Source organism: Pimephales promelas, chromosome 3, assembly GCF_988280905.1.
Source record: "Pimephales promelas chromosome 3, fPimPro1.hap1.1, whole genome shotgun sequence".
Lineage (NCBI taxonomy): Eukaryota > Metazoa > Chordata > Actinopteri > Cypriniformes > Leuciscidae > Pimephales > Pimephales promelas.
The window spans coordinates 13881368-13903364 of NC_142771.1; the positions used below are offsets into that span (position 1 = coordinate 13881368).

Below are 21997 nucleotides of genomic sequence, written 5' to 3' on the forward strand. Positions count from 1 at the left end.
GAGGTAAAGTGGCACATTCCTCCAGTTGTGTCATATGTTTGTTTTAGGGTGTTCACACTTGGCAGGTCTGGTTTGAAACCAAGTCTAGTGCGATTGTTTTGTTAGTGTGGTTATTTGAAGGTGTGGATGCTGAACCCTGGTGCGCAGCAAACAAGCAGACCAAGAACCACATTTCAGCTTCCAAAAGAACTCTAGTGTGGTTCTTCTGAAATACGATCGCAACACGGACAAAGACATCTAAACTAATCATAAACTGGATGTGATGTCACATCTAGTTTTTGTGACATCACATCCTGTCATGTCACAAATTACATGTTTTTTTCATCTTGTGTTGAAATTATGCAATAAAATATGATTTAGGGCACTAACCCTAAACCTAGGCCTACCCGTCACAGAAAACTTTCTGCATTTTGTACATAAAAATATCATAATTTAGTATGATTTATAAGCCGTTTTAAATGTACACTAAAATGTCCCACAAGGACAATGATTTTGGATATTGCCATCTTTGTGGAGACATTTTCCTCATAATGTAGGGTTTACCAGTACACACACACACACAGGGTTAGAACTTTTTGGGTTTCCAGGTTTAACGGGGACTTTTATTTAAGGAGTTTGTTTTTCCTGAATCAGCACTATGACAATATGTTGATTTTGTGCAAACAGTTCAATAAACAATTGGTGTTAAAATAAAGTAACTTGCATTTTCTGTCATTGCTCGATTTCGCCAACGATAAAAACAAATCCAAAACAAAATCCACAGCGCGAGCAACACTGATTCAGTGTTTTGAACGAATCGTTTGAGTAAATGACTTATATAACCGCCTGTCACTTCATTGCTTAATTTCTGAATGAATCGGACTCTTTGAACGAATTGAATGTTTAAATACTCAAAATTTAAAAAAGATTCTTGGTTTCAAAAATTATGATTTCACTTTTTTTTTTTACTTAGTGTGTAAAAAATGATTAAAAAATGCATACATACCACCCTGAAACGTCTGGTGAAATCCGTGCTTGGAGAGTCTGTAGGCCTACTTGAAATCCGTTTTGCACTATCCTCTTGTTCGTAAACATTAAAGGGTTAGTTCACCCAAAAATGAAAATTAAGTCATTAATTACTCACCCCCATGCTGTGCCAACCCCGTAAGACCTTCGTTCGTCTTCGGAACACAAATGAAGATATTTTTGATTAAATTTGAGAGCTGTGTAACTACCACATAGGCTCCTAAGGGACTGGCTCTTGACGACCCAGAAAGTCAATGAAGAAAATGTTTAAATATTCCATGTGACTGCAGTGGCTCAACTATAAGTTTATCAAGCGACGGGAATACTTTTTGTGCGAAAAAACAAACAAAAATAACGACTTTATTCGGCTATTCCTTTTCTGCCTTGTTGGCCTGAAACGAGACTTCCATACGATAATGAAAGTATATATCCTGAAATATTGTGTGTAAACAAAATGAAAAATAATTTTGCACCTGGCTTTATCATATGTTCAGATCCACCTACCGAAAATATATGCAAAATTGCACATTTTTAATGATATTCCCAGTTAACACAAGTATGTCAAGATTACTTCATCTGGAAAGCATCTGCTGCTTACTGATCTGATGCACACATTCTAAATCATTACATCTTAAAGACATCTTCTCAACATCTATTTGACATCTGACAGGAAACGTCCTATAGACGTATTGCAGATGAGCAAACACTCTTCCAGATGTAAACACACACATCAAATAGACATCTCCGTGATGTACGTGTGCTATCAGGGATAATGCCTAATTTGCATAATTAAACATACAAATTTCAAAAACGTATTTTTTTTTTTTACATATATGTGCAAGTAATCAACTGAGGAAGTTTCATGGTGATATATATTATTTATATTTTGCCCACATTATATTTTATTTATTACTTTGCCCATATTGGTAATCGTTTAAGATATTGATGTAAGGTTAAATTCACAAAACAAATCACTATTGTCTTTGGCTACCTGGTCATTTGATGGTTATAGTCCACCAACATTAAACCATGCGGCCCTTTTAAAAGAATAGCTGAGAGAACCTATAAATATAGGTTAAAGGATTAGTTCACTTTTGAAAAAACTTTTGCTGATAATTTACTCACCCCCATGTCATCCAAGATGTCCATGTCTTTCTTTCCTCAGTCGAAAAGAAATTTAGGTTTTTGATGAAAACATTCCAGGATTTTTCTCCATATAATGGACTTCAATGAGAACCGGATGGTTCAAGGTCCAAAAGATAGTGTTAATAACAGTTTCAGATGCAGCTTCAAATGTCTTTAAACGACACCAGACGATGAATAAGGGTCTTATCATGCGAAACGATCGGATATTTCAAAGCTTATTCCAAAAATGTAACTTTTCTAAGGACAAATGCTAGCCTTGCTCCATTCTGTGAGGCGCGTTTGCAACGTCACGTAATACGTAATTACGTTCAAAAGGTCACGGGCGACGTAGCCGAAAGTACAGAGTCAGTGTTTACAAGTTGAACGCATAGGTTGAACGTGCAAACTAGCTCAAACACCGTTTACAAAAAAAGGAATTAAAAGGAAAAACAACGATGTCGGACGATTTTGATTCTGTACTTCCGGCTACGTCGCCCGTGACCTTTTGAACGTAATTACGTATTACCTGACGTTACAAACGCGCCTCAGAGAATATAGCAAGGCTAGCATTTGTCCTTAGAAAAGTTACATTTTTGGAATAAGCTTTGAAATAACCGATCGTTTCGCATGATAAGACCCTTATTCGTCGTCTGGTGTCGTTTAAAGACATTTGAAGCTGCATCTGTAACTGTTATTAACACTATCTTTAGGACCTTGAACCATCCGGTTCCCATTGAAGTCCATTATATGGAGAAAAATCCTGGAATGTTTTCATCAAAAACCTAAATTTCTTTTCGACTGAGGAAAGAAAGACATGGGCATCTTGGATGACATGGGGGTGAGTAAATTTTTCAAAAGTGAACTAATCCTTTAAATTAAGTTCTTTACAGTACAGGTTGTGTCCACCCTGTTACCCTTCCAACAATTAACTAATCTAAATAAAATATTGACATCCATCCAAGTGTCCTTCCTTAGAGAACTCAAGAAACGGTTTAATGTCTGTCAGTAGGTCACTCTCTTAAAATGCCAACCCTGTTACCAAGATTATAATTTAATGTAGATACTTTCACAAAAATCCACTTAGTTTACTGTACATAGAAAGCATCTTATAGTTTCAGCTTGGGTACTATAGGTCAAAATATAGCTATTCAACCATTTCGGAAGGCAGACGTACACCATATTGCATAACATTGATGACTTGATCACACTTCATGAATATCATGAATTTCCCAGACTGCCGTTTAATGTATGATTATTAAAGAAACCTTTACTCAACACTCATTTTATCCCTTTATTAATTTGCGCATATTAGACAACCAATTTTACATCTTGATATATGCTTTCAAACAATGCACAGTATGTAAAAATCAATCCATGTGTCAAAACATGCCATACATTTTTCTGAAATAAATTAAACAGCAAATCAGCCCAATTTTAGTATCTACAGGCTGGGCAACGCTGCTATGTTTCCAAATCTATATACATGAAATATAACAAGACGGCCAACAAAAGTGCGTGTGAAATCAAAGACTCAAAGGGGTAAATAAACACCAACAAGTGCTCCTATACATGAAGTTGAAGCTTTGCATAAATTAACTGAACTTAAACACTGTGACAAACAAAGCTTGGCTTCCGTTCCTTGAGAGAAATAAATAAACAGTGAATATCAAACTCACCAGCAGATCCAGAGGCACATGGGATAGAAATGAGGTTCGTACAACCACTGGTTGACGGTCACGTTGCACAGAGACTGATTTACAGTCAACGCAGTTTGTGTGTCAATACAGGGTGATGATGACCATGAGATCTTACAGTGAACACTTTTGAACTGTGGAAGTACAGAGTGGCAAATACAGAAATCAGTCGTGAAACCATACCTACCTTTTGAAGCCCTAAAAGAGAGGTTTCATTAAGCAGACTGGTGTCCAGCCAGCTGGGTTAATAATTCATTAAAGGAGCTTTTAAAGGTAGGTGAAGTTGTGCAACATGAAGGTGTTCTTGCATTCATTATAGTTAAACACATCTGCTGACCTCCACATTAAGACCCTTTACTGAACCTGAAAACAGTGAACATGTAAATCAAGGCTGAGGGGGCGTTCAGATCTCACACATGCCCCAAACACTCATACAACACACACTCATCTGTGTTCAGCATACAGTGACGTTCACCTTTAAAGAAAATCCCTTTTCATTCTTTTTAATCGTTTTTATATTTTGCTAAACATCTTTTAAATTGTGCGGCTCACTAAAAACAATCACGCTGAAGCTGCGGTCCGACTCGGACCCTTGTCGTTTTGCTGGCTTTAAGTGAGACCTCGTGAGAACAAGAGAACCGCGCGAGACGCCCACAGGAACGGCACCCCCACGCCCGACATGTATCTGTCAGACGCGGAGGAGGCACGTCATCTCAGTCTCTCTTACGCACACACTCACACATTCCCCCTCTCTCTCGAATGTCCTCTCCATTTCCATGTGTCCGAGCTTGTGTGGAGGTGAAACGTCTGTCACACGCTGAGAGGGAGCATGCCGGGAGGAGACACGGCTCGTGGGGAAGCCATGGCGGTCAGGGCACCAGGGTCCAGTCCATTTAAAGTCCTGTGAACAACAGCCATGAGCAAACTATCAATAAACACAAAACACTCATAACTGATGCCATGACATCAGACCATAGAACTTTTCACCAATAATATTTTCGTGAAAAGAGGTGATAAGCTACACGCTGCTTTAGCCATGACACACTTAACCTGGATGTGATCAGAGCACTATTATCATCAACTATCAGAGAGGACACCATGATCGGGTTCGTGGTAGTTTGTTGTGTGCAAAATGGACATAAGGTTTTCTGGTTTCATGGTAGTCACACACAATCAATCACGACTCGAATCGCGATACTCTCATTACGTACCGAACACGCCCTTCACCGCCCCCTGCTACCCCATCCCCGCCCAGCCTGGCTCCATGTCTCATGTGTACAGTACACTACGAATTCAGTTTTGCAACCCAACCACCATTAACACCAAATAGCAAGCTCCGTGTTTTGTTACTTTTGATAAGCAAGGTGTAATCTTTCAAATTCTGTCATTTTGATCACGAAATTCAAACAATAAAAGGCGTTTTGGCGCTCTTTGACGTGGCGTGACAGATCGCTGTAAGCTTACTAGGCTCCTCATTTCAAGCGGGAGCGGCGCGCGAGTAAACGCGATCATCTCTTCCTGAAGGCATGTTGAAAGATACAGTATACTTACTTACTGAAAGGCATCATAACTCGTGTAATCGCTCAATCAGTGTTTTAGCAGCGGAAAGACGTCAATAAAACAGCATAGGTTGTCACTAGCATTATATTTACCTCAGCAGGCAAGAGATTCAGTGTCCACAACTTTGGTTCCTATAAATTAACTCTTGCACTAAATAAATGCACTGTTAGCCTATATATTATATTTTACTTAAAGGACAAGTTTGGTATTTTACAATTAAAGCCCTGTTTTAAGATCGTCCCTGATCAAATAGAATAGTTAAGATTGTTTTTTAGACAAATGCTCCTGTCACGAGAATTTTGGATTCTGTGTTAGCACCCCCCCACCTTTATAATGAAAGCATAGGTGCACTCGAACAATCATTCATTAAAACGCATAAAACTTTAGTTTACAAAGACGTGAAACTCACTGAGTGGTCATGGGGTGTTCACTGATATGCTCACACAAATTGCTGCAAAAGATGCTTTCCAACAGGTTTTATTGTAGTTTTTGTCCAACTTCATTTTCTTCCTGTTTTCGGTCGAAGTCCACAATAATAAATTGTCGAGTTCACGTACGCGATCATTGGTAACTAGATAACTAAGGATCGTGCACGCAAACTCGATAATCGACTACTGCGGACTTCGACCAAAAACAGGAAGAAAATGGACTTGGACAAAAACTACAATAAAACCTGTTGGAAAGCATCTTTTTGTAGCGATTTTTGTGTGAGCATATCAGTGAACATCCCAGACCACTCAGTGAGTTTCACGTCTTTGTAAACTAAAGTTTTATGCGTTTTAATGAATGATTGTTCGAGTGCACCTATGCTTTCATTATAAAGGTGGGGGGGTGCTAACACAGAATCCAAAAATTCTCGTGAAAGGAGCTTTTGTCTAAAAAACAATCTTAACAATTCTATTTCATCAGGGACGATCTTAAAACAGGGCTTTAATGGTAAAATACCGAACTTGTCCTTTAATCTGTTAATGATATCTTGATTATTTAATGTATGTTTAAAATATCTTCCATGAAAATGACAATTGTGTAAATTATTATATTTCATTAACAAATTAGAGTAAAAACACAAGTTAATGCACAAACATGTTTTCATACAATGTGTTGGTTATTATATATAAAAAAAAATAGCATCTGAATTTAGGTTAAAAATCTAGGCTGCAACCATTAATGTTATAGTAATGTGCGGCTCCCTATATAGTTTAAAGCATTAGCAGATTTTTTTGAATCCTTGTGAAACGTTTAATTGTAATTGAATTAACTTAAAGACAAAGACATTTTCTTCATTTTTCAAGCAATTTTAGCTTTCTAAATCGAACTGAGATGTCAAAACCGTGGGAAAACCGAACTGTCAATTTTGTGTATCGTTACACCCAGTGATGTAGTGGTGCCTGGAGAAGTGGGTATACTCTTAATTTATGCCCCCAATATTTTTTTAAGCGTCCCAGCAAAGGATGAACGCTCTGTGTTATAAACAGTGACATGTAAGACTACTGCATTAGTATTCAATATGCAAGACTATAGAATAGAGTATAATGAATACAATAGAACACATAGAATCAGTATTCTTGCATATCAGGGCCACGCATATGGTTTTCTAAATACCCAGGTGCCAGGTCCCATAAAATGATATTGTTAGGGGGGTTCGGGGTTATACAAATATAATAATAATGGCAATATATTTAATAGGGTGCTTGTGTTGTTAAATTGAGCTTATAATTTCCACTGTCTTTAATCAAACTGATTATTTCTGTCGGTCATTTAAAACGTCTATTGAAAAACAGCCGTAAATTTGAGCTACTTGCATCTTATCTCGCACTGTATGATCGTTAACTGAAGTGAAGCGTCGCGTTGGGATTCGCGCTCGGCTCGCGCTTCTTTGAACAAAAAACTGCATTCTTTGATTGGTCTCACGAACATTTTGACATTGACGAGCGGTAAGCAGATCAGATGAGAAAGTCAGTTATCGTCGCGATGGGAGAATCATTGCAGCAAAAAAATAGAGTTAATATTACGGGTACGACTCTAACTGGGTGTTTTTTTTTATTCACGAAATTGGATTAGCAACTAAATGATGCGCATCAGAGGGGATTTAGAAGTGGGTATACGCAATGCCGACTGAAAAGGAAGTGGGTATACGCCGTATACCTGCGTATACCCTGCACTACACCACTGGTTACACCCCTAATTAACATCAAATGAAATTAACATTGTTTAGAAGTACTCCATAACAGGATTCGGGATTAATATCTGTTAAATATATTTCATACATAAACAGTGAAAGTCAGACAACAGCAATCCAAACACTTACGTCTTGTCAAAATACGTTGTGTGGAGTGAATGAGAGAACTTGGTTGCGTTGCTGTTGATGAGGTTTCCATTTCCCGTGGCGTAACTTTTCCTTGCTGCCTGGTCCTTGGCGAAGTTCCTACAGGCAGCTAGTTTAGACTCAAGAGCCTGCAGAAAAACACACATCCCATCAGTATTTTATTTTGAATCTGTTTTGATGCAGCCATCATTTGCTAACGTGTCGCACACCGATCAGTTTCATGATTAAAGCATTCAGAAATTACCCCAACTTTCCGCAGGAGATCACCAACGATGTTAAGGGCTGAGATGCGTGCAGATGGTGTGAGGGGAGAGTTTCCATAGCCATTGGTCAACGCTTTGGAGAGAAGAAAAAAAGTTAACAAGAATGTTACAGCTATCAGTCAGACAGCTAAAGGAGTTTGCTAAAATAACATGAATATCAATGGCTAATACAATGTTGATATTTTTATTTAAATAAAATCATACAAATAAAATCTAAAATGTATCAATTACAGTATCCACTGAAAAGACTGTTGGTAGATTTTTGAACGGATGCAAAGGAAACCGCCTGTTCAGTTAATTGGCTATTGGTTGATACTAATAAACTCAACGACAAAGAACACCAACCTTTGGAAGCAATGAAAGGGTGGTCCATGGTCTTATTTCCTACAGGTGTGGCCGGGAGGGACAGGGACGCTTGCACGGCAGAGTCGGTCTTATCAATGTCTAGTGTGGGAGAGCTGGGGGCCGACATCCTGACAACATCTGAAGTCCTCTCTCGTACAGCCAACTCTTGCCGCAAGTCTACGTGAACAAGCACATTTTGCACTGATAAAGCAGAACAAACTGAAATGGAATGTTTTGTACAATTCTTCACCTTGATAGCATCTGCAAACATATTGATTTCCACAGAAAAACATGTTTGTTTGATGAGGCGGCATTGCAAAATCCTGTCAGCAGAGATTTGTTTCGATTTCTGTCCAGAATACCTTGACTTCTACTCGAAGTTTATTAAGGTTCACGCCAACATTTTTGATTGTTTTTAAGTCAAAATTTGCTTTTCGTTAATTTTATGGAACGTTGTTGTGTTTCTTATAAAATATGCACGCAACTCATTTAAAACAAAATTTATGTGCTCTCGTAATAAGGTCGACCGAAAGCCACACGAGTTTCAATTCCTCACCTCCAGCGACCAGTCGCACAAACAAATTCATTTAGTTTACATGGGACACTTCTACAATACAATCCATTCCCAATTGGCAAAATCTAGTTCTGCCCAACATATTTTTTACTCATTTAATGAAAAGCCTTGAAAAGCTAAGCAATGAGTCAATTTGTATCAGCTACAGTACATGCCTTTAACTGCTGTAGCAGGGCTTGACATTAACACCTGGAAACATGCCAAATGCAGGTGAATTTCAGCAGTGACTTCTGACGTCTATCCCAATTCACCCCTTGGCCCTATCCCTTGTTTTCGAGTGTACCCCTTGGCCCTTAAAACGGAGTTACAAGGGCCAAGGGGTTGAAATATTCCCCTACGAAATGGAACCACCCTTCATGAACCCAATACGTCATCAGTCGTCAGCGATGGCTCTGCCGTTACAGAGTTTGTACAGGATTTCTCCATGACAACAACTGACAAGCAGCTGCTCTTAACTTTGAATAAACATGATGATTATAACATCCCTTCCTCGAAATGTATGTTTCTTTTCTGCTCAGAAATGTAATTACCATTTCTTAATTTAAACGACTATAGTGTTATTATAAAGTGTGTGGTGGAATCATCTGGCGCTAAATTTAAATGTTTAACCGTTTGCGATCCATCTCGCCAGTGATTTTTGATGCATTCCGTGAACTTTTCTCTTAGCTCTCCGTTTGGAGTGTGCCTCTGAAAAATCTCCGTTTCGAGGGCTATGTGGCCCTACCCCTTCGCCCTACCCCTCGATCTCAAGAAGAATCGGGACACCCTACCCCTAGACGTGAACGCGCAAAACGGAGGGGTAGGGCTAAGGGGTGAATTGGGATTGAGCCTTACTAAACTCTTTGGCAGATCAAATTTTGGCGTGGGAATATTGTGCATATTGCACATAATTGTACTCATTCCCGACGATTTTTTGCTCAAAGGGCGCGCACAAAGCCGCCTCCCAGCACTAAACAGAGTTATTTTTCGCTGCTTATTGCACTTAGTCAAATACACACAAAATAATGTCAAAATGCCAGTCTTGCCGAGTGTTCACGTAAACAGTCAATTATGTTTTAAGTGAACAGTTGAGAAAGAAAACGCAGGTGGTAACAGTAAAATGGATCCGTGCTTCAGGTCTTAAAGCGACAGCAGCCTAATAAACCTCCTGCCAAATTATGAGATAATACTTAAAATATCTATATGGCAGTTTTCCCCATCATAATGATGAGAAAATGCTGAGTGGCTAGTAACTTTGGAAAACCACAAGCCACAGTGGCTGGGTGAGCAAAAAAGTTAATGTCAAGCCATGTAGTAAAGTACCTCTAGCTTCATCCTTTAGCCTCTGCACTGAGACCAGGAGTGACTCCTTCTCGTCCAGCTCGCTCTCCAGGAATGCGTTCCGCTCTATCGCCTGGTTTAACCTCTGTTCAAAGTCCTCCAGAGATGTGATGGTGGCCCTGCACAAATCCAGATCATCATTGTATATAATCACTTTATCACAACACTTGCTCCATGTAGTTTGATCAGGGTTTGTTGGACAATAGTGACGTGTAAGCCAGTCTTGTATAGACCATTTGGAAATGGGACTAAAGCAGTCTATCAAATCAGAGCAAAGTTAGCTCAGAATGACAAAACAATGTTGTCGTGTACCTCTTGGCTCTCTCCAGGTCGTCGTTGGCCTGCTCCAGTTCTCTGACATATTTGTGCAGCTGTTCCTTGATGCCACGCGTCTGGACCAGGTCGTCCTCCAGCATGGATATCTGCTTATAGCTCTGGGCGTACTGCTGCTCCAGTTTATCCTGCAGTCAGGGACACAGGGAAGACATAGTCTGAGTCCCCAACCTTCATAAAATATTTGAACTTTCTAACAATGGCTGATGAGAAAACAACAGCTATAAATACTTTTTCTTAAAGCTCCAGTCTGCAGTTTTTCCTCTGTCACCATCTCGGTTCAAAATCTGCAATTGCAGTCAATTGCAGAATTATCAACTTTACACGAGTTGTACTTCAGCACAGCACAGCGTGGATGAACACAATGTTTGAGGAGAGCGTGAGGGTGTCAGTCAGTCGGAGTGGATACTGGCATTCAGAATCACAGATTATTCTTTTTGGAAGTATGACCAAAATAATTTTCACCGGAAAACGTCATCTAAAGATCCACTTTTGTTCTGATTCTGACATTGCAGTAAATGTCGCTGATTAAATCTAAAAATCACCTAAAAACACGCAAAACCTGTCTCAAATTGATAATGTTAACAACATCATGTTAATGGGACACCACAAGCAAGCAGTTTAAATTTTATTTTGGTGAGTAGACCTTGCCTAAATATAAACTAGCTGTATAAATCAAGTGTCTACTTAAGCCATTATCACGATATTTCTGTCAGGGTCTTAGAGGAACAACTGTGCTATTACTAAACTTTTCTGCTGAGCCATTAGCCTTCTATTTTCTTCCACTTCATCCGAACATCCAATTACAACGCACTTGGGATTAACCGAGACCCTCGACAGCTCTCAAACTGGGCTGTGCTGATCTTTTAGAGTTAAAACTGCAGATTAAAGGTGTGTGCGGATATCTCCATCATAAGGTACTGAAACTGAAAATGCTTACAACCATTATACCAATATCCATTATTCCATCATACTGCGCACAAGTAAAAAATAATACGCTTTGACGTGTCATTTATTTATATGACGTGGCGTTTATTTAATTAGACATACCACAGGTGTTGCTGTGGGTAAGAAAAAGTTGACATTCAATTTTAACAACGCCATCAAAATGGAGAGCAGCCAAAATAACTGTGGCACAACGTTGTCCACCTTCTTGTTCTAGGCTGAATGATTCATGACTAAAAATGCATCATTGTTTTCGAAAGCCTTCATTTTCACAGTCCATTCTACAATGTGAAAGCAGCGTTCTCAAATGTCAAGCGGAGAGAAAAATGCATTTTCCAACAAAATGTATTAATATGGACAAGGCCTTAATAGTGACTCACTAGATTACCGAATATATACTACTGTGGATAGGGATGCAACTATTCACTCGCAACCGGTTGAAAAATCGATAAAAATGTGTGACGATTCAAGTCGGTTGAAATGTTAAACGAATCTCGATTCACGTTTTTAGCAGCAGGGGCGTTTACTGAATAACCTACTGTGAAGCTGTGAACCTCGCTTTACAGGCACAATAGCAGCGAGCACACACTGGCGCGAACCTAGCGAGTGTTTTCACTTCATTCCTTAGGAACTTGAGCTTGTGTGAGCACTCATAGTAATGAACTGAAAACGCTTGGTTTGCTCCACTCGTGCCGCGCCAGTGTGTGCCATAGACTTTGTGCACGCGCTGTCAAACACATGGCGACGGCAAGCGTAGATGTTAACTCGTTCAAAACGGAGCTGTGGCGGCATTTTGACTCTTAGTAGACTAATAATAATCACCACCGTGAGAAGCACATCACTTCCGTTTTCACGTAAAAGTCATTAATACGACAAGTGTGTGAGAGCTACGGAGATCACAAGGTGCGTCAGTGTTTCCATGGCAACCATGTGTTGTATTTATTTTCCTTATCTATTTCTCTAAATGTTGATGCTAAATGCTAATTATTTAAAAAATAAATGATTTATTTATTTTTTAAATAATTTGTTGATGGTTATGGCATATTTTGCAAAATGTGATCTGTTTAACTCTTTATAGTTTAATGATACAAATTATGACAAAATTCAAATCTTTCCTTTATTACAATGTAAAACGCCTGTCAATGTGGTAGGCCTACTAATTTTACAGTCTTTTCCTTAGTGTGCGAAGGTACCAGTGTCCAGCCTCTTGACCAGACAGACATAAACACTGAGTAGAAACAAATTTGAAGGGAATTTTGTATTCAATGTAGTTTTATTATTTGACAAAATATATTTCAAAATGAAAAAGAATTTGTCTGAGAAATAATAAAATAGACACTTTCATTTTTAATTTGTCTCAAATCTCATTTGTTAAAAAAAAACGTGAGAAAATCGTATCGCATCGTGAGTTGAGTGAATCGTTACATCCCTACTACTGGAATACAAATTCCAAAATATAACTGCGTAACTGAAATACAACCATTATTTACATACAGTACCGGAATATTAGAATGATTCTAAAGGATCATGTGACACTGAAGACTTAATGAAGAAGTAATAATGCTGAAAATTCAGCTTTGCATCAGAAATCAATTTTGGGCGATCTCGAAACGCATTTTCAGGCAGACGCATAACGGAGACTCACTAGTAGCCTAGACTTGTTGTTTACCTACTGCGCGTTTGCCGGTAGGCGTGGCCTCCTAGGGCAGCGAAGCAAGGGGATTCTGGGAGTTGGTGTCTTTCATCCACATAAGCCAAAAATACATTTTCGGTCTTTTCTCAGTCTAGAAAGCTCTAAATTCAAAAATAATTTCACATTTCTTCTACATAAATACACATTCATCTTTCCAGAGGTGGAATGACCCTTCAAAGTATATTAAAATTGAAATAATGATTATAAATTGTGATAATATTTCACAATACAAGGTTATTTTTCTATATTTTTGATTAAATAAAAGCAGGGTTGATGAGCAAAAGAGACTTCTTTCAGAAACATTAAAAATAGACATTTTCTTTTATAAACATCATAAAATGCATCACTTCAGATCAATTTAATTCGTCCTTGTTGAATAAAAGCAATTTCTCAAAAGAACAAATCTTGATGCCAAACCTTTGAATGCAAGTGTATATTCTAAAAATGCATCCAAAATAGGCTTCATTATAAGGAAAATATAATTTACTATGTCTTTCTTTATGTATTAGAATGAAATATGCCCTAGACACACTAAACCGGTTTTGTGAGATTCTCTCCAATAATGTGATGATTTCTGAACAACCCATTTTCATAGCTTGGTTTCCACAAATAGCCTGGCTGCATTTTTTTGTCCTTTCAAAAGAGCGAGGAAATTCCTGCTCTTGTCTACCTTGAGTGTGTCCACCTCGCTCTTCAGCCGCTGGTTCTCTGACTGCAGGTCTCGGATACGGTGCTCAGCCTGACCCAGCTGAGCTTCCAGCTCGGCCTCCAGCTCCCGGCTGCCTTCCTGAAACTCCTGCAGCTCCTCCTGAGCGTCATGACAACTGCAGATACGCAAACATATAAAACAATCACACGTCACCACAGCCATCTGGAACAGTGGCGGCACATTCATCACATTAACTATGCAATGCAAATTGACACCCAGACTGCAACAAAGAGCTGACACGCCACAAGCATTTAGGCCTTGACAGCTGGTGCTAAAGCAGATGATGAACTACAGTCACTGTGGCCAATGGCCATTCAGACTGGAGGTCCTAAAAGTGGTCCAAAAGCGACAGCCAGTTAAATCCACGACACTGTGTCACCCAACACACATCACAAAGAAGAATTCAGCAGTTCCTGTTGTTTGATAGTGAATCGCAGCATCTCATGGCCAGAAATGATGCAGTTGTTGAAAAGATTTACATGCATCTGCACTGCCAAATGTTCACTTTGAACCCTTTAAGGTCAGGGGTCAGGGGTCACAGACCGGCTGGAGATGAATAGTGCGGTCTGGTGGCAGGAAATGAGCTAAGCAGACTGAATGCAGGGTACCGGTTGTTTTTAGACTGCGTTTCCGAAGCCATGTGGTGCTGTTGGACATGACGCATCCCTTTAACCCTGGTCACTTCCCTCAGGCCTCCTTGTGTAATGTGCAGAGGGAACCTTAAATCAGTCCTCCTCCCTCCTTCCCTGAAATACCAGACACGTGCGGCCTGCCTCCTCAGCACAAAACACTCACTCGACAACAGGAAGCTGCTCAAATGCACATTCAGTCCATATTGGAGGTATTATTCACCCACTACTGTTCAAAAGTTTGAGGGTCAGCAAGTGTTTTTTTTTTTTCTTTCCTTTTTATCAGCATTGATAAATTAAACTGATCAAAAGTGACTGTAAAGACATTTATAAATGTTAAATAAAAACATTTTAAACTAAAAAAATAAAATAATCTTACCAACCCCCAAAGGCACATATAAACCAAGTTAATGCGAGTGGTGTTCTCACCAATCATGATGTCAGGATGGTTTGGGTTGTTGGGTGTTTGCTTGCGTCTTTAAGGCTTGATGTTCTGTCGAGCGAGTTAAAAAGGCAGACTTGTTTGTGTGACTATTTCCAGGAAAACATGTTCTGCTCCTTCCTCAGAAGGAAATTCCTGGGATTTAAAGAACTTCCTGTGCTCCACCAAGACTCCGAGACAGTAAAACCACAGCCCAGGAGCATGTGCACATGTTGAAACCGTGTAGCAGTTCAGAGCGAAAAAGACCACCAGCTAGCTCACGGTCAGCATTAACGCCAGCACCAACTGCCTCCCAGCTCGGTTTTAGATCACTCTCCACTTTTCAAGAAGTCAAGAATACATTCTGACTGAGCTAAATGACACCAAAACAATACTTTTAAACCCTGCTTTTGCATATGTCTCAGTGAATGATTGTTGTGTTTAAGTTCATTGCCATACCAGCGTCACAGGCTATTGAATAACAAACAGTTTGTTAAATTTACAGTTAAAATTATAAAAAAGTACTTCACATGTGCTTTAGTACACAAGTCAACACACCAAAATAAGTGCACTTTAAAACAATGATTTAAAATGTACTAAAAGCAAAAGGCAAAACTAAGTTTAACAACTTTTTTACTGTAAGAAACATTGAATGAATATGGAATCCCTTCATGTACATTTAAGGCCAATTCAAACTACACCAACACAGATCGACCAACAGCAAGGGGTACATTAGTCAGGTTTTGTCGGATCGGATCAGTTACCCTGTTAGCGTTGGTTGGTGGCCGCTTTTACCGAGTGAACTTTAAAACTGCATTCATCGGGTTGTAGAATGATGCATAAAACCACCTAAAGGGTTCCAAGGAGTCTAGTCTAAGATATCCAGGCAAATCATGTACTTGATTAAAGTGCATTTTGGGCCTGAAACTACATATACTCATTTCCCACCATATAGTTCTTGTGAACGAGAACTAGCACAAACTATTTAATTGATCACATAATCCAATTTCTTCACTTCAGGCACTGTGAAATGAAATCAAGCTAGACTATAACGGAACCAAGAGCTCAACTTCATATTTTAAGCATGTTTTACAAATGACATTATGAGATGCCCAACACAATAACTGGAACTGTGGAGCATTTCCACAGTGTTTCAGTGCATCTCTTTTGTCAGGAGCAGTGAAAGGCTCTGTATGTTGTGGCATCTTCTCTGTTTTTCTATGACAAAGTGCTATAGTCATATTTACAGCCATTCACCACATGCCGGGCTTGTGATTGCAGGTATGACTATGAACACAGAACCAATCATTATGCCTCAGCTGGCCAAAGTTTAACTAAAAGAATGTGGCCAATAAAAAATAATAATAAATACAGATTGTTTGTTAGAGCATAAACAGCGGACTCCCCGTGGCTTTTATGTGAAAGCAAACTGCACAGTTGAACAAAGCTCAGCAAGTTGCTATATTTAGTAGTTAATGACTTCAGCTTACCTCTTCTTGTATTTGAGAGACAAGCATTTCCAGTAATCGATTTCCTCATCTTTTGAGGAGAATTTCTGCATCATCTCTGTGTCCATGGTGGAGACCTGTAGAAGCAGATGGGAATTAGAGCAGTCCTGACTCCTGAGAGACACACAGTGTCAGTTCATTTGTACCACCAACTGCAGTTTTGTCCTGGTACAACCCCGCAAACAGATCCCATGGTGTTCTCATTTCACACAAGCCCAATAATTTTTAGTTCGCTAAAGCTCACAGATTTTCAGGTTGTATCCCTCAAAATTTTAGATTTTAACACCACCAGAGTAATTTAACTTAAATCCTATACAGATCCTATATTCTGTCATTAATTCAACCTCAAGTCATTCCACAAGACTCTCGTTCCTCTGCGAAACAAATATCAATAATGAAACCAGAGACATTTCGGTCCCACCATTTAAAGTCCATGCAACCAAAACATAAGCTTCAGCTTTTTTACAAGTAGGCTAATCTATATGAAATGGACAGTTTACTCAATGTCTTTAAAAGAGACAATAGCTGAAGTGATAGACCTTAAATTGTGTCTCTGGATTCATATGGATTACTTTTACAATGTCTTTATACATTTTTCAAAGCCTCAAAGTTTTGGTTTCAGGACTTTCAATGATGGGACTGAAATGTATCAGTTTTGTTACCTGGTCATTGTTTGGTAAAAGCAAGGACATTCTGTCTAAGGTCTCCTTTTGTGTTCCACAGAAGAAAGTAATACAGGTTTAGAATGAAATGGATGTGGGTAAAAGACAACATTTTCAGTTTCGCATGAAATAAGCCTTCATACAGATCACATGTGAAACCATTCATTCATCCCTGCTTATAAACTTGCTCAGATTAAGATAAATGTTTACAGATATTGCCCTATTTAAAACATTAAGCGCACTTCTATAAATCATGTGTGACTAAAACAATGTCTTATTAACATTCTTCATCCTTGTCTTGTTTTGGGAATTCATTTGTTTAACAAGCACAGAGACCCAGTGTTTTCAGAAACTTTGACTCAATTAATTCCTATCGTAGGTCATTTAGTGTGCAATCGCTCATTAGATCCGACATGATGAAGAGCAGTGAGCCGAAGACAGCAGTTTCGCTCAATACAGGGCCTCTAAACTAGTAGCAGGTGGACCTGTTCTGCTTCTAAAACTGTCCCAAATATTCCAAACATCTTTAAATTCTCCGGATTCTTCTCCAGATTCTCAGCAGTGCCAAATGGTGTGACAAATGTATGCAAATGACTAGGCATACAATTGGGCATATTTAAATAATATTAAGTAAAACTATCACAGTACCCACATTATTGTAATGGAACAACAAGCCGCAGACTAACATCTGGTTTGAAACTTCTGATTTAAGATTTCAATGATCATACTTGGAAGTCAGCATGAAACAGAAGTTGCGATAGTCTTTTCTTGCCTATTATTGTGACGTATTTCTGAGTGAAACAACTTGATTTTGTCCATCAGTAGCCTAACTGATTGGATGGTTGTGGTTTCCTATTGTTGGATCTCATGTGAGTGACATGTTGATCCCACCCTCACGCCACACACATCAGAGAAGAGATAAGGAAGTTATTTTGATTAAAGGTTATGAGGGACCCTGGATTAAAATAATGATGTGCTTTGATAAATTTATAATAATGCAATATTTAGAGATCGGCCGATTTTACTGATAAAGATTAGGTAACCTCGCTCAAATCAACCTAGCTATAGCCTAGTTTTTAAAAATGACACTGAATAAAAACAAGCATAACACATAAAATAGTACTGAACTTTAAAATGAAAACAGTACAGAACCATGAAAATTGCACTTTTTTAATATAAAAATAATATAGCCTATTAATTATACCTTGCTCATTCAGTAGTTCATAGTGCATTAAGTAAGGTCAAGAGATACACTTTTAAAATGTAAAAATTTAAGTTAATGATGAAATGTAACAATGAAAAATACTTTTATTAGCCTTGGTTAATGTCAATTAAGTGTTGCGATCATATAAATCCAAAAAGTCATGCTTAAAGATGGCCATCTTTAAATATCTACACAACTTTTTGCCAATAGGGTTGTTCATGCAATCGGTTATCGGTGCCGATTAATCGGCAAAACCAATCAAATTGGTTGACCTCTAGCAATATTCCACAAAAAAAAGAAAAAAAAGAATTGCCAATTTTGATTTCATGGTGACTTGGGCCTATAGTTTTGTCCAATTCATGTATGACTGTTCCAGCCCTGGATGTCACAATTTTAAAATTACTTTGTATGAAGTCATGTCTAACTTTACGTTTAAAATGCTACACATCATTTACTCGAGAAGAGGTGGCTGTACGGAGTCAAATTATAAAAAAGTGCAAACTATAAATTGCATAAGTTATTTTACGTGTGAATAACCATTTCATGTTGAACATAGCTGTGTTGTTGGGTATATTCTTTAGAGACTCAACAAATGTGGTGCCATTTATTGGTTGGACTCGATTCGGTGTGTGCACGAATATTCAAATTTTCGGAGTTGGAGTGTGTTAACAAGTTGTGACAAACAAACAATATAAACACAATAATCATCTGCTGACTCGAGTGTGTTTACGTTCTGTCTGATATCTGCCGCAATCTGCTTTATTAGGCTTTTTTTTCCCATTCACGCTGCTTGAGCATGCTTTTGTTTTTTTAAATGTTTTGTTTAGACATAGGTCTGCGGTTTAATGTTTTCAACTAAAAGAAAACTTTAAAATACATTGTAAGCTTGTTGTGTATATTGTATAATAGTAAACTTGTTCAGAAATGGTGACAAAAAATGTAAAAAAAAAAATGCAACTTCAATAACGTCTTTTTCGTTAAACGTCATTTAAATAAACGAATATTCGATTTTTGAGCCTGAATATTCAAATGCAATATTTTTAAAAAATGCCCATGCCTAAACTCGATATTAAACAGATTGAACAGAAAAGTAGAAATATTTATTTTAAAAATATTCCTCTAATTTAATGAAACAGCAAGCTAAAGAAATCACACCTGTCCTGTACTAAACAATCAATCAAACACAAAAACAGCAGTGTTTCCCAACTATGTAGCAGAATTTGGCTCCAATGGGATTCATTCTCCTGGGGGCAGTCAAAGCTGATGTCATTTCAATTGTGATCATTTGTAATGTCTTAAGCCGCCACGCAGAGTTTATCACCCTCCCCAAACTGACTCCTGACAGTGAGGCCATCTGTCCGGCCACAGAGCGCCTGTCCCGCACAACAGGACAGTGGGATGGTTCCTGTCTAATGCAATGCTTTCCGTAACCTATGCTCTTTGCCAGTGACTCACACACAGTCAGAAGACTAGAGGATAGGCCAGATTTTTTTTTTCTAAGGATGACATTATTCCCAAAATCACAATCCAGCACACAATATCCTGCTGAGTAATGCACTATGAACATGTGCCACATCCTAAAAGATTTGGGGAGGACATCTCTGAACTTCAATTGAACTGTTTTAAGTTGAGTCGATATAGTTTGTTTTGTTACAAATACTTTGTAGGCTATAACATAAGTTATTGGTGTTATTAATTTAGTAGCCTATATTTTTTGGCTAAGACAAGACTGAAATGACATTATAAATCTTATCAAATCCAAATGTCACACAAGCAATGCACAGTGATGTATACATTAAAGGTACATTATTTGTAGATGTGCAAAACATAGGCTAAGTAAATTTAGTAGCCTATTTATCATGAACGTTATAAGCGCTAGACAAATGCCAACAGATGAAATAACCTAATCAAATAATGTAAACAGCAAATAATCCAAAAATAATGCTCATGTATTACTAACAAATATCTATGTGAAGAAGAGCATGACTTGTCAAACAAATGCTAAATTTGTTTAGCTAAGGTTAAGACGTAAGACCAATGGGGTCAGATTGAAGACGACCAGGGGTCAACACTCAATATAAAAACAACCATGAGAAGGAAAATTAATAACTAAACATTAGCAAATACAAAACGTTGAGAATACGTCCTGGTGATTTGTTGAGAGTCGAAAACCGCAAGTGAATCATTTACCGTTAGGTTGACGTTTCTCCCGGCAGGCCAGCGGATTTGACCAACGTTTACGTTAAATGACAACCAAGACTATTATACATTTCAATAATTATTACTATATCTCAATGATGTGCGGTTTTAATACCTCACGATATGAATCGTTTAATCAAAGACGTTTTAACTGTGACAGTTACGCAAGAAACCGGCACTTGAAAAAAAAATCATGTTTCAGCAACTGTTGGTCTACAGTGGCCAGAGAATGACAGCTTAAGAGAACAGTCTGTTTAAATTATAAAGCCTTTCATTACATTACCGCGTTTGAGCAGGATTAATTATCATGAATGAAATCATAAAGGTCAAGAAACTGTACCTTCTCATGTCCTATTCCTGAGGTCTGCGAACGGGCTCGGCGTCTCCCCTGAACACGAGCGTCGGCTGCTGATACTAAATGCCAACGCGACTCCACTGATTTCCCTCTTCAACTTCCGGTGAGATGACGACACCGCGTCTTTGCGTCATTTTAACGTCATTGAAACGCTCACAAGGCGCGTTCTTGTTTATGAGGTACAGTAAATAGTCAAGGTCCTCTGAATCTGACGCGATCAGCGCATATGGGTGCTTTTAAAACGAGGAAAGATCAGAGATTCATGTTCCATTTTTACTATTGGCCAAATCTCATCTGTAAATCACACCACACGATGGCGCGTTTGGTCTCCGCGGTAGCTGAAGTTCCTGTCTTCCTGATTAATAATAGGCTAAAAAATAATAATACTAAATTAAAACATATTTTTGACATTTCATCTGAATATCAACATTTGTGCGATGTAGTTAGGGCAAAACCGTTAAGAGAGGTGTGTCTCTGGAAAGTAGTGATCACATGACATATTGAATATCAAAGTTGTTGTAGCCTATCAATGTCTATTTGTTATTGAGGAGTTTGTGGGTGGACACATCAATGATTTTAGATTGGTGGAGTAAAAGTTATAATTTTTTTTATTTTGAAGTGAAAAGATAAAAATAGACCCGTGGGGTAAGATGAGCCACCCAGAATTGTCACAAAAGTGGCATGTTGTTACTAGTGTAATTTTTAAATTAAATAATTATTGCATTCAATGGGGTTACTGTTCAGTATTTCCATTATCTTCAGTTTTATGAAAACATGGTAGTTCAAAGAAATCATTCAATCATGTTGGAATCATGGCATAACCTCAAATAAAATATGGGCACTTAATTAAATATTCATATGCCTGCATATGTGATAGAATCATTTTACCTTTAAGATGAATCTCTGGGATTCTGTTTTGCAGTATTTAATATTCAATTATTCAACATTAAAAAACACATTTTAATAGAATAGGCCTATAGTATTTTACATTAACGACACTTTAAAAATATATAAATATTTAGAATAATATCAAATGTCATTTTTGGGCTAACTTACCCCATACCTGGATAAGATGGCCTCTTTGAAAAAAAAATGTAAAAGTTACATTTTACAAGCAAATATCTCTA

General features: G+C 38.2%; 1 protein-coding gene across 1 annotated transcript; it reads right to left on the bottom strand.

The window, feature by feature from the left end:
* Positions 1 to 4324: 4324 nt before the first annotated feature.
* On the bottom strand, positions 4325 to 21082 carry ndel1b (nudE neurodevelopment protein 1-like 1b). Its single transcript, XM_039686935.2, has 9 exons — positions 20856 to 21082; positions 16433 to 16527; positions 13854 to 14007; positions 10525 to 10673; positions 10195 to 10331; positions 8319 to 8495; positions 7955 to 8046; positions 7693 to 7838; positions 4325 to 4725 (listed from the first exon to the last, which is right to left on the bottom strand). The coding sequence occupies exons 2-9, from the start codon at positions 16516 to 16518 to the stop codon at positions 4635 to 4637; spliced, it is 1032 nt and encodes a 343-aa protein (XP_039542869.2). The 5' UTR covers positions 16519 to 16527; positions 20856 to 21082; the 3' UTR covers positions 4325 to 4634.
* Positions 21083 to 21997: the final 915 nt, after the last annotated feature.